Consider the following 12,467-nt stretch of genomic DNA (forward strand, 5'->3'; position numbering starts at 1 on the left):
AAATTTAAATTATTGTTTAAAATAGTTATTTCATGTAATTTATAGTTTATTTTAAAAATGTGATGTTTTTTAAATTTATTTGAAGATTTAGTGATGTTTTGGGGCCCGTAGTTTTTCTAAGTTTTGACAGCTCTTCCTGTCAAACTTATGAATGGAGCATTCCCTGCTCCGATTGGCTCCCCATGGCCCACGTGATCCCAGGGGACGCATCGAACTAACTGCGCCCCTGGGATACGCAAGCACTGCGCGCCGGCAGCTGGAGCAGGCCCAGGATCAGAATTCCACGGGGGCCCACAGCGCAACGGCCGGCGCGCTAGGTAAGTGCAGGTCGGGGGCTCACACCCGCGGGAAGCCCCTGACCCGAATTTCTGGGCCATTATCACGTTGCTGTTTGTGGGAGCTTGCTGTGCGCAAATTGGCTGTCGCCTTTCCTACATTACAACAGTGACTGAATCAAACCTGGGATCATCCTGGTCTCAAGACAGAACAAAGGCACTGAATTGTATTTTCAATAAAATCCCAGCATTTGTATCTCTATATTCCAAAATGTTCCAAACATTTCTCATTCTTTTGAATGATAGAAACTCTTCCTGATGCACAGGAACATAGGGAGAGGAGGAGGCTGCCGCCTCTCAAGCTGTCAATCAGTACTGAAGAGCCAGTACACATCAATCAAAAAGTACTTCATTGTCTGTGAAACGCTTTGGGACGTCCTGAGCTCGTGAAACACGCGATATAAATCCAAGTGCTTTCTTTCTTTATAATCTTTCCTTGTGGCTCATTTCCCTCCAAAGTGTGAATGAGCCCCGGAGATAGACGATCCGATGTACTCAGAGCCAAATTACTAAAAGTACTCTCCTCCGAGGCAGTTCCAAGGGCTGAGTATCAAAGTGAATTAGTCCCGCTCCCATCTGAATAAGTTATGCAAATGGGCGATTTCTGTCTAACGCTCTGCAAACCACCAGAGTGATATAAAACACAATGTTATATTGTTTATAAACTTTAAAATTTGCTTTACAGTTGCCTTGTTCCCACTCTTGGGTAATGTGAGGCTCAGTCTTATTTAAAGCGAATTACAGCTAGACAGAAACTCTGTCGTTAACCATGATTACCGTTCCAAAAGAAACTTTATTACCAGACATTTCGAAATAGCCTTCTTCCCAGCTATTTCCATTTTAATTAACTCTATTGCATTTCAATCATTTTCTTTTGGAAAGGAGAGGGAATGGAGAGAAGATGGGGGAAGGGGAGGAGATGGAGAGAAGGTGGGGGGAGGGGAGGGGATGGAGAGAAGGTGGGGGAAGGGGAGGGGATGGGGAGAGGGTGGGGGGAGGGGAGGGGATGGAGGGAAGGTGGGGGAAGGGGAGGGGATGGAGAGAAGGTGGAGGAAGGGGAGGAGAGGGAGAGAAGGTGGGAGAAGGGGAGGGTATGGAGAGAAGGTGGGGGAAGGGGAGGGGATGGGGAGAGGGTGGGGGGAGGGGAGGGGATGGAGAGAAGGTGGGGGAGGGGAGGGGATGGAGAGAAGGTGGGGGAAGGGGAGGGCATGGGGAGAGGGTGGGGGGAGGGGAGGGGATGGAGGGAAGGTGGGGGAAGGGGAGGGGATGGAGAGAAGGTGGGGGGAGGGGAGGAGATGGAGAGAAGGTGGGGGAAGGGAGGGGATGGAGAGAAGGTGGGGGAAGGGGAGGGGATGGAGAGAAGGTGGGGGAAGGGGAGGAGATGGAGAGAAGGTGGGGGAAGGGGAGGGGATGGGGAGAGGGTGGGGGAAGGGGAGGAGATGGAGAGAAGGTGGGGGGAGGGGAGGGGATGGAGGGAAGGTGGGGGGAAGGGGAGGGGATGGAGAGAAGGTGGGGGAAGGGGAGGAGATGGAGAGAAGGTGGGAGAAGGGGAGGAGATGGAGAGAAGGTGGGGGAAGGGGAGGGGATGGAGAGAATGTGGGGGAAGGGGAGGAGATGGAGAGAAGGTGGGGGAAGGGGAGGGGATGGAGAGAAGGTGGGGGAAGGGGAGGAGATGGAGAGAAGGTGGGGGAAGGGGAGGAGATGGAGAGAGAGGGTGGGGGAAGGGGAGGGGATGGGGGGAAGGTGGGGGAAGGGGAGGAGATGGAGAGAAGGTGGGGGAAGGGGAGGGGATGGGGGAAGGTGGGGGAAGGGGAGGAGATGGAGAGAAGGTGGGGGGAGGGGAGGGGATGGAGAGAAGGTGGGGGAAGGGGAGGAGATGGAGAGAAGGTGGGGGAAGGGGAGGAGATGGAGAGAAGGTGGGGGAAGGGGAGGAGATGGAGAGAAGGTGGGAGAAGGGGAGGAGACGGAGAGAAGGTGGGGGAAGGGGAGGGGATGGAGGGAAGGTGGGGGAAGGGGAGGGGACGGAGAGAAGGTGGGGGAAGGGGAGGGGATGGAGAGAATGTGGGGGAAGGGGAGGGGATGGAGAGAAGGTGGGGGAAGGGGAGGGGATGGAGAGAAGGTGGGGGGAGGGGAGGGGATGGAGGGAAGGTGGGGGAAGGGGAGGGGATGGAGAGAAGGTGGGGGAAGGGGAGGAGATGGAGAGAAGGTGGGAGAAGGGGAGGAGATGGAGAGAAGGTGGGGGAAGGGGAGGAGATGGAGAGAAGGTGGGAGAAGGGGAGGAGATGGAGAGAAGGTGGGGGAAGGGGAGGGGATGGAGAGAATGTGGGGGAAGGGGAGGAGATGGAGAGAAGGTGGGGGAAGGGGAGGGGATGGAGAGAAGGTGGGGGAAGGGGAGGAGATGGAGAGAAGGTGGGGGGAAGGGGGGAGAGATGGAGAGAGAGGGTGGGGGAAGGGGAGGGGATGGGGGAAGGTGGGGGAAGGGAGGAGATGGAGAGAAGGTTGGGGGAAGGGGAGGGGTGGGGGAAGGTGGGGGAAGGGGAGGTGATGGAGTGAAGGTGGGGGGAGGGGAGGGGATGGAGGAAGGTGGGGGAAGGGAGGTGATGGAGAGAAGGTGGGGAAGGGGAGGAGATGGAGAAGGTGGGGGAAGGGGAGGAGATGGAGGAAGGTGGGGAAGGGGAGGGGATGGAGAGAAGGTGGGGAAGGGGAGGGGATGGAGTGATGGTGGGGGAAGGGGAGGGGAGGAGAGAAGGTGGGGGGAAGGGGAGGGGTGGAGAGAATGTGGGGGAAGGGGAGGGGATGGAGAGAAGGTGGGGGTAGGGGAGGGGATGGAGAGGGGGGTAGGGAGGGGTGGGTGTTGGTGGGGATGGGGTGGGATGTGAGTGAGGGGGTTGGGGAGGGGATGGGTGAAGGTGGGGGGAGGGGAGGGGATGGAGAAGGTGGGGAAGGGGAGGGGATGTGATGGTGGGAGAAGGGAGAGGGGATGGAGAGAGAGGTGGGAGAAGGGATAGGACGCAGAGGGTTAGGGTGGAGAACCAAAGGCATGATCAAAGAGGAAGGTTTTGAGGAGATTTTTGAAAGCAGCGTGGTAAGTTGGAGCGTGGTAAGTTGGGGCGAATTGGGTGGAGACTCCCAGAGGGCAGGAGTGTCATGATTGAAGCAATGTGCACAATCCGATCTTCCACTTCCAAATAGAATCTTGTGATTTTCCATTTTAGAAACTTCTCCATTAACTGTTCAGAGAACTGACAGGTGTTGAGCTCAAGCCAGGAGTGTAATTCCTATCTGTCTGTGACCCAATCTCCTGCCAACATAGGAACAGGAGGAGGCCGATCAGCTCAAGCCTGCTCTGCCATTTCATTAGATCATGATTGATCTGTACCACAATCCCTTTACCTGCCTTTGCTCCATATGCCTTGATACCATTGCCTTACAAGAATCTATGGCTCTCAATTGTCGCCCAGCAATCCACAGCCTTTTGAGGGAGAGACTTTCGGATTCCCACTACCCTATGTGTGGAAAAAGTGCTTCCTGATTTGTTCCCCAAAACTGCCGATTTATGATTTTATAAGGTGATGCCCTCACGTTCTTGATACCCCTACCAGAGGAAGTGATTAATGAAACGTTAACTCTATCAAATCCTTTTAACATTTCAAACACCTCGATCAGACCATCCCCTCAATCAGCTAACTCAAGGGACCACAAGCCTAGTCTGTGCAGCCAGTCCTCGTGATTTAACCTGGTGAATCTGCGCTGCTCCCCCTCCGAGGCCAATATATCCTTCCTGAGGTGCGGGGCCCAGAAATGAAACACAATACTCCAGAAATAAAAAGAGAAAATGCAGGAAACACTCAGCGGGTCAAGGCAGCATCCGTGGAGAGAGAAACAGAGTTAACGCTTCAGGTCGATGACCCTTCGTCAGAACTGGAAAAAGTTGTAGATGGAACAGGTTTTTGTAATGTATGTACCTTTATTAAGGGGAGAACTACTTTTTACAGCTCCTGTATACTGTAGTACCGGCAGTGACCACACCGGTATATAAACCCTGAGTAGGGATCTGTACTTTAGTTTTTGAGTAACCTGCATCCAGTAAACACCTGTTAATTGTTCCTCTGCAGTCTCTGTCGATTTATTGAAGAACACCATACATTAACATTCACGGATTCAACAGTTTTTAAGCAAGTGTAGGAGCGGGGAAAGGGGGGGAGGGGAGGAAAGAACAAAAGGGGAGGTCTGTGATAGGCTGGAACGCAGGAGGGATTAAGGGATGATGGTGCAAGGCATAAGGAGATGGTAATGTTCACCTTCATTGCTTTCTGTTTTCCTTCTCGTGTTTGATACTTGTCCCATTACCATCTCCTTTTGCCTCGCACCATCATCCCTTCCGTCTTTTAATCTCTCCTGCCCTCCATCCTATCACAGACCTTCCCTTCTGTTCTTTCCTCCCCTCCCCTGCCCCTACACTTGCTTAAAAACCGGTTCCATCTCCAACTTTTTCCAGTTCTGACGAAGGGTCATCGACCTGAAGCGTTGACTCTGTTTCTCTCTCCACAGATGCTGTCTGACCTGCTGAGTATTTCCAGCATTTTCTCTTTTATTTCAAATTTCCAGCATCCGCAGTATTTTGTTTTTGTACAATACTCCAGATGTGGTCTTGCTCGGGTTACCTAGCCATTAGGATTGCCCTGGAGTCACCAGGAATTAAAGATTTATCTCCAGGACGCTGCCGTGAGCAAAACCCAGGAGAATGTTCCTGGAGGCATTAAAATAAATGGTGTTTGATTTTTTAACTTTCATTGAACACATCTGTCTATTAGTTGAAAAGATATTAGAGATGGGAATAAAGGCTGCTTGCTTTAAAGTCAAGGTGCATCCAACTGGGCAATGCAAAGTTTATTCGCTTTCCAATTGGCTGTGGGAAGGCGGGGCGCCATGAGGATGGACGTGCCGGGCAACCAATGGAGGAAGAGTGGGGGCGAGGCGGGCTGGTTGGAGACCTGAGCTCATGGGACCCGGGAGCTAATGTACATAGGTCCCTGAAGGTGGCGGGACATATTGAGAGAGTGGTTAGCAAAGCATATGGAATCTTGGGCTTCATAAATAGAGGTATTGAGTACAAAAGTAGAGAAGTTATGCTGAATCTTTATAAAGCGCTGGTTAGGCCACAACTGGAGTATTGCATCCAGTTCTGGTCACCACACTTTAGGACAGATGTGAAGACCCTTGAGAGGGTGCAGAGGAGATTTACCAGAATGGTTCCGGGGATGGGGGATCACAGCTACAAGGACAGGTTGGAGAAGCTGGATTTGTTTTCATTAGAGCAAAGGAGGTTGAGGGTGATTTGATAGAGGTGTACAAGATTATGACGGGTTGGATAGGCTAGACAGGGAAAGGCTGTTCCCACTAGTTGATGGTACAAGGACTAGGGGACACAGATTTAAGGTTTTGGGCAAGAGATACAGGGGGGATGTGAGGGAAAACTTTTTTACGCAGTGAGTGGTGAGGACCTGGAACTCGCTGCCAACGGAAGTGGTGGAAGCGGAGACACTCAATGTTTTCAAGGGGAGACTGGATAGGCACTTGAGGGAAATAAACTTGCAGGGCTACGGGGATAGAGCAGGGGAATGGGACTGACTGGATTGATCTACAGAGAGCCGGCACGGACTCGATGGGCCAAAATGGCCTCCCTTTTGTGCCGTTATGACTCTATGGGGGGAAAAATTCGGTATCGCCCATTTTGGGGCGCTAATATCAGTCGTGCGCAAAGTTTACCGCCCGGCGCTAATTATCGCCTCCAACTGCAAAATTCGCCTCCATCTTCCCTGGAGGTGATTTGAGCGCTAAATCAGGCGCTACACGCCTCTCTTAAGGCGCAAACGTCAGGGAGCGAGGTGCTAGCTCAGAACGCTACTGAAGCTCAGGTGATGTCCGTTACCATGGAAGCCAGACAGACTGGCGCCATCCAGCTCTTAAAGGGGAGGGGCCATCTTGCTGGCCAGCCACACCCTGCTCACTGCAGCCTTGAATCTCGGCCTGGAGAGACCTCAAAAGCAATTGTGTTGGAAGCACTAATGGATAGGCCCAGGGAAAGAGCTCGGCGCTTAGGAACCTCAAAAGTGGTACTGAGGGACAAAACTCCTTAGGATAGCGTCAAAACCAAAAATTTTGCCGACAAGAAAAGGTAGGAAGTGCCCGCCTTTAAACAGCGCTCCCCCAGCCCCTTCCCGACTTGAAAACGTTCCCCTCTACCTGTCGTTCCTAGCGGCAGGCGCTAACGCAGGGGGCGCGACTCAATATCCGGTCTGGGGCACTACCGGGGCTTTGCACGCTACACGATCTGCGGGCGCAGGAGATCGTGGCGGTGGTGTTTAGCGCCACCACAAAATGGGCCAGTAATTCCGGTCCCAACGCGTGAGTACGGACGGTGTACTCACACGTGGGCCCGTTGGAAGTGCCGGATTCCAGCATGCACAGCGCATGCGCGGGAAACCGGCATTTCCTCTCCATCGAACTAAGGGGTTAAGAGGTCCAACGCGTGCGTGCAGGACTCTGCGCGCACGCGTTGAACTTCCTTCGTTTAGACAGGTTTGCGCGTGTGCAAGGGCCTGAACTTTTTGGAAATGAAAAAAGGAGGCGTAAGCAGTGGATTCTTGAAGGTAAGTGGTCTAATATTTAAAATTATTACATTTTTTCCACAGCGTCATTGTTTTTAAGGACTTTACAGCAAGGTAAGTTTATTTTTAGACCTGAATTTGTGAAAAAAAAAAATTTCAAAAATATTATTAATTGTTTTAAAAAGTTTTTTTAATTATTTATAGTTTATTTAATTATTGGGATGTTTTTTTAAATTTTAATTAAAGTTAAAGTAGTCTTTTGGGTGCCCATACTTTTCATGAGTTTGACAGTCTTTACTATCAAACTCATGAATGAGTTTCCCCTCCCCTGATTGGCTGCAGAGTGCTCACCTGATCCCAGCCGGCACATCGCACTAACTACACCGTTGGATCGGGTAAGCACATCGCGCCGACATCTGAACCGGGCCTGTGACAGGAAATGCAAGCAGGCCCGGGCTTCCGATGTCAGCGCCGGGTGAGTCCACATCGGGGGCTTGCACCCGCGGCAAGCTCCCGATCCTAATTTCTGGGCCCAATGACTGGTCAATTTCGCGAGCGGCGCTATAATCGCCGCGCTCGGGCGCTAAGTTCCTAGCACCCCGTTAGCGTCTCCCGGAGGCGCTAACGGGAGGCGCTAGCCAATCGAATTTTTCCCCTTTGTGATGAAACCTTCTGGAATACGTGCAGCCAGAGTTGGCAACCCATTGGTCTGACCGAGGCTTCTATATAACTGAAGGAGAACATCCTCCCTTTTGTAATTCAGGCACACTTGAGATCAATGGTGAAAAGCTAGAAACAGTGGAGGTCCAAAGAGACTCGGGGGGTCCAGGTACATAGAACATTAAAATGTCATGAACAGGTACAGAAAATAATCAAAATGGCTAATGGAATGCTGGCCTTTATATCTAGAGGACTAGAGTACAAGGGGGTAGAAGTTATGCTGCAGCTGTACAAAGCCCTGGTTAGACCACACCTGGAGCACTGGGAGCAGTTCTGGGCCCCACACCTTAGGAAGGGTATATTGGCCTTGGAGGGAGTGCAGCGTAAGTTTACCAGAACGATACCCAGACTTCAAGGGTTAAATTGCGAGGAGAGATTACACAAACTAGGGTTGTAGTCCCTGGAATTTAGAAAGTTAAGGGTTGATTTGATCGAAGTTTTTAAGATATTAAGGGGGAACAGATAGGATAGAGAGAGAGAAACTGGTTGGGGATTCTAGGACTAGGGGGCATAGTCTAAAAATTAGAGCCAGACCTTTCAGGAGTGAAATTAGGAAACACTTCTACACACAAAGGGTGGTTGCAAATTTTAAATCTGAGATTGATAGATTTTTGTTAACCAAAAGTATTAAGGGATATGGGGCAAAGGCGGGTATATGGAGTTAGATCACAGATCAGCCATGATCTCATTGAATGGGGGAAATGGCTCGAGGGGCTAAATGGCTTCCTCCTGTTCCTATGTTCCTCTGTTCCTATAAGGGCCAACATTCCATTAGCCTTTCAGTTACATTTTTGGATCAGTCAACTAGCTTTATATGGTTGGTGTTCATACCTGTCTGCGGCTCAACGGAGAAGTAAGGTTGACCCTCTAGGATGCTATAGACCAGCCTGGCACTGTTTCCATAGGACGGGTCATCTGCATCTGTGGCTGTGACTTGAATGACAGAAGTACCTGAAAGAGAAGCGATGATCACATTGTCAAAGGGAGTGAGGGAGTGATAAATGGAGCCGGTGGATGAAAGAATGTAGAGCGCCCGAACCTGAGCATTGCCATTCATCATACTGTCAAAACCTTACACCGCTGGCTGTCATCCTTGTGGTACACGAGCTTTGTTATGAAACATTTCACAAAGTACACCAGGCGCAGAACTGTTCAACACTGTTTAAAAAGGGTAGATGGGCACTGGAGCAGGTGAAAAAAACATCGACAAGGATGATCCCTGAACTGAGAGCGGCTATAACTATCAGGAAAGACTGAACAGGCTGGGGCTCTTTTCTCTAGAAGAGAAGGCTGAGGGGTGACCTGATAGAGGTCTTTAAAATGATGAAAGGGTTCGATAGGGTGGACGTAGAGAAGATGTTTCCACTTGTGGTGGAAGACCAAAACTAGGGGCCATAAATATAAGATAATCACTAATAAATCCAACAGGGAATTCAGGAGAAACATCTTCACCCAGAGAGTGGTGAGAATGTGGAACTCGCTACCACAGGGAGTGGTTGAGGTGAATAGTATAGATACATTTAAGAGGAAGCTGGATAAACACAAGAGGGAGAAAGGAATACAAGGATATGCTGGTAGGGTGAGATGAAGAGGGGTGGGAGGAGGCTCGTGTGGAGCATAAACACCGGCACGGACCATGTGGGCCGAATGGCCTGTTTCTGTGCTGTACATTCTGTGTAAGTTACAGTGTTCTTTCTTGTCAGACTGTTTCCACACCTCCAACTGTTTGATATACTACCCGTGAGTAGGGGCTTGATTTCCGCTGCACCGTATTTTCAGCGTGCTGGTTAAAGCATTCCTATCAACTTCCTGCCCGTGCGATTGTGACAGAACAGTTATCCTGGTTACTTTAAACAGGGTAGTGAGTTGCAATAGCCCGCGCTGCAATTGGACGGGAATGTGCTGAAATTAGCTCCCAACAAAGAAATAAAACCCACAGAACTTGCATTTATATAGCGCCTTTCACAACCCAAAGCTCTTCTACAGCCGATGATGTAGTTTTACTTTAAAAAATGTAGTCACTGTTGTAATGTAGAAAACGCAGCAGACAATTTGTGTGCACAGCAAGCTCCCACAAAACAGCAATGTGATAATGACCAGATCATCTGAAGTTGGCTGATGGATAAATATTGGCCCAGGTCACCAGGGAGGGGTGGGGGGGGGGGGTGGCAGGAGGGGGGTGCGGAGCGTGGGGGGGTGGGGGTGGTGCTCTCCCCTGCTCTTCTTCAAAATAGTGCCATGAGACACAACTTCAACCCCCCAACCAACGTTCCCGTTAAGTTACCGCGCAGCGGTCTGGAAATCCCGCGCAGTCCACTCACCGGCTATTAAATGGGAGAAACACCAACTGCGCACAGATTTTGAATGGGCCGGGGAGCCAGATAAAGGGACCACGCACCAAAAAATAATAAGAGGGAACATTGTCCCCAACCAGTTTGGAATGTCCAAGAATTGCAGTATTACAGGAAGAGACTGCGTCAGAATGATTAGCGTCTGTGTATCTATCTTATATCAAAATGGCTACTTCATGTTTCTGCGATTTAACCTGCTGTTGTAAATCTGAATCACTCGCAAATTGCCAGGAGCTAATTAAGCGTTTGCAACAATTTTGCTAATAGATTTTATTTATCGAGCTGAGGGAATTCAATGCTTGGGAATGGGAATTAATACCCTTCGCAATCCAGGGCAGCATCTAACACTCCCAGGGCAGGTACAGCACAGGTTAGATACAGAGTAAAGCTGCCGCTGCACTGTCCCATCAAACTCTCCCAGGGCAGGTACAGTGCGGGTTAGATACAGAGTAAAGCTCCCTCTACACTGTCCCATCAAACACTCCCAGGGCAGGTACAGCACAGGTTAGATACAGAGTAAAGCTCCCTCTACACTGTCCCATCAAACACTCCCAGGGCAGGTACAGCATGGGTTAGATACAGAGTAAAGCTCCCTCTACACTGTCCCATCAAACACTCCCAGGACAGGTACAGCACGGGTTAGGTACAGAGTAAAGCTCCCTCTACACTGTCCCATCAAACATTCCCAGGGTAGGTACAGCACGGATTAGATACAGAGTAAAGCTCCCTCTACACTGTCCCATCAAACACTCCCAGGACAGGTACAGCACGGGTTAGATACAGAGTAAAGCTCCCTCTACACTGTCCCATCAAACGCTCCCAGGGCAGGCACAGCACAGGACAGATACATTGTAAAGCACCCTCCACACTGTCCCATCAAATGCTCCCAGGGCAGGTACAGCATGGGGGTAGATACAGAGGTAAGCTCCCTCTACACTGTCCCATCAAACACTCCCAGGACAGGTACAGCACGGGTTAGGTACAGAGTAAAGCCCCCTCTATACTGTCCCATCTAACACTCCCAGGGCAGGTACAGCACAGGTTAGATACAGAGTAAAGCTCCCTCTGCACTGTCCCATCAAACTCTCCCAGGGCAGGTACAGTGCGGGTTAGATACAGAGTAAAGCTCCCTCTACGCTGTCCCATCAAACATTCCCAGGGTAGGTACAGCACGGGTTAGATACAGAGTAAAGCTCCCTCTACACTGTCCCATCAAACACTCCCAGGACAGGTACAGCACGGGTTAGATACAGAGTAAAGCTCCCTCTACACTGTCCCATCAAACGCTCCCAGGTCAGGCACAGCACAGGACAGATACATTGTAAAGCACCCTCTACACTGTCCCATCAAATGCTCCCAGGGCAGGTACAGCATGGGGGTAGATACAGAGGTAAGCTCCCTCTACACTGTCCCATCAAACACTCCCAGGACAGGTAGAGCACGGGCTTAGATACAGAGTAAAGCTCCCACTACACTGCTCCATCAAACACTCACAGGGCAGGTACAGCAAGGGTTAGATACAGAGTAAAGCTCCCTCTACAATGTCCCCATCAAACACTCCCAGGGCAGGTACAGCAGGGGTTAGATACAGAGTAAAGCTCACTCTATGAAAATGTTAGTGGGAGTGGTATATAGACCTCCAAACAGTAAGGTGGAGGTTGGGGATGGCATTAAAAGGGAAATTAAAGAAGCGTGCAATAAGGGCACAGCAGTCATCATGGGTGACTTTAATCTACATATAGATTGGGCTAACCAAATTAGTAACAATACTGTGGAGGAGGAATTCCTGGAGTGCATATGGGATGGTTTCCTGGACCAATATGTCGAGGAACCATCCAGAGATCAGGCCATCTTAGACTGGGTATTATGTAACGAGAAAGGATTAATTAGCAATCTTGTTGTACGAGGCCCCTTGGGTCGGAGCGATCATAATATGATCGAATTCTTCATTAAGATGGAAAATGAAGTAGTTGACTCAGAGACTAGGGTCCTCAATTTAAATAAAGGAAACTACGATGGTCTGAGGAGCGAGTTGGGTAGGATTGATTGGGGAATGTCACTCAAAGGGTTGACGGTGGATAGGCAATGGCAAACATTCAAACACCGAATGGATGAACTACAGAATTTGATCATCCCAGTTTGGCATAAAAATAAAACAAAAAAGGTGACTCAACCGTGGCTAACAAGGGAAATTAGGGATAGCATAAGATCCAAGGAGAGGACATATAAATTGGCCAGAAAAAGCGATAATCCTGAGGATTGGGAGCAGTTTAGGATTCAACAAAGGAGGACAAACGGATTAATTAAGAAAGGGAAAATAGAATATGAGAGTAAGCTTTCAGGGAACATAAAAACTGACTGTAAAAGCTTGTATAGATATGTGAAGAGAAAAAGGTTGGTGAAGTCAAGCGTATGTCCCTTGCAGTCAGAATCAGGGGAATTTATAATGG

The 12,467-nt window shown here is 49.9% G+C and overlaps 1 protein-coding gene across 2 annotated transcripts in view; it reads right to left on the reverse strand.

Annotated features, from left to right (window-relative positions):
* The window catches only part of LOC147116725 (cadherin-11-like), a 268,489-nt gene that overhangs the window by 100,666 nt on the left and 155,356 nt on the right, over nt 1–12,467 (reverse strand). For both annotated transcript variants that reach the window (XM_085991847.1, XM_085991848.1), the window contains one exon: nt 8,498–8,617. In XM_085991847.1, the coding sequence (XP_085847973.1) occupies nt 8,498–8,617 (120 nt within the window). The remainder of the gene's footprint in view (nt 1–8,497; nt 8,618–12,467) is intronic.

The sequence above is a fragment of the Somniosus microcephalus genome, chromosome 6 (genome assembly GCF_052327205.1).
Source record: "Somniosus microcephalus isolate GS21.2 chromosome 6, FLI_Smic_1.0, whole genome shotgun sequence".
Lineage (NCBI taxonomy): Eukaryota > Metazoa > Chordata > Chondrichthyes > Squaliformes > Somniosidae > Somniosus > Somniosus microcephalus.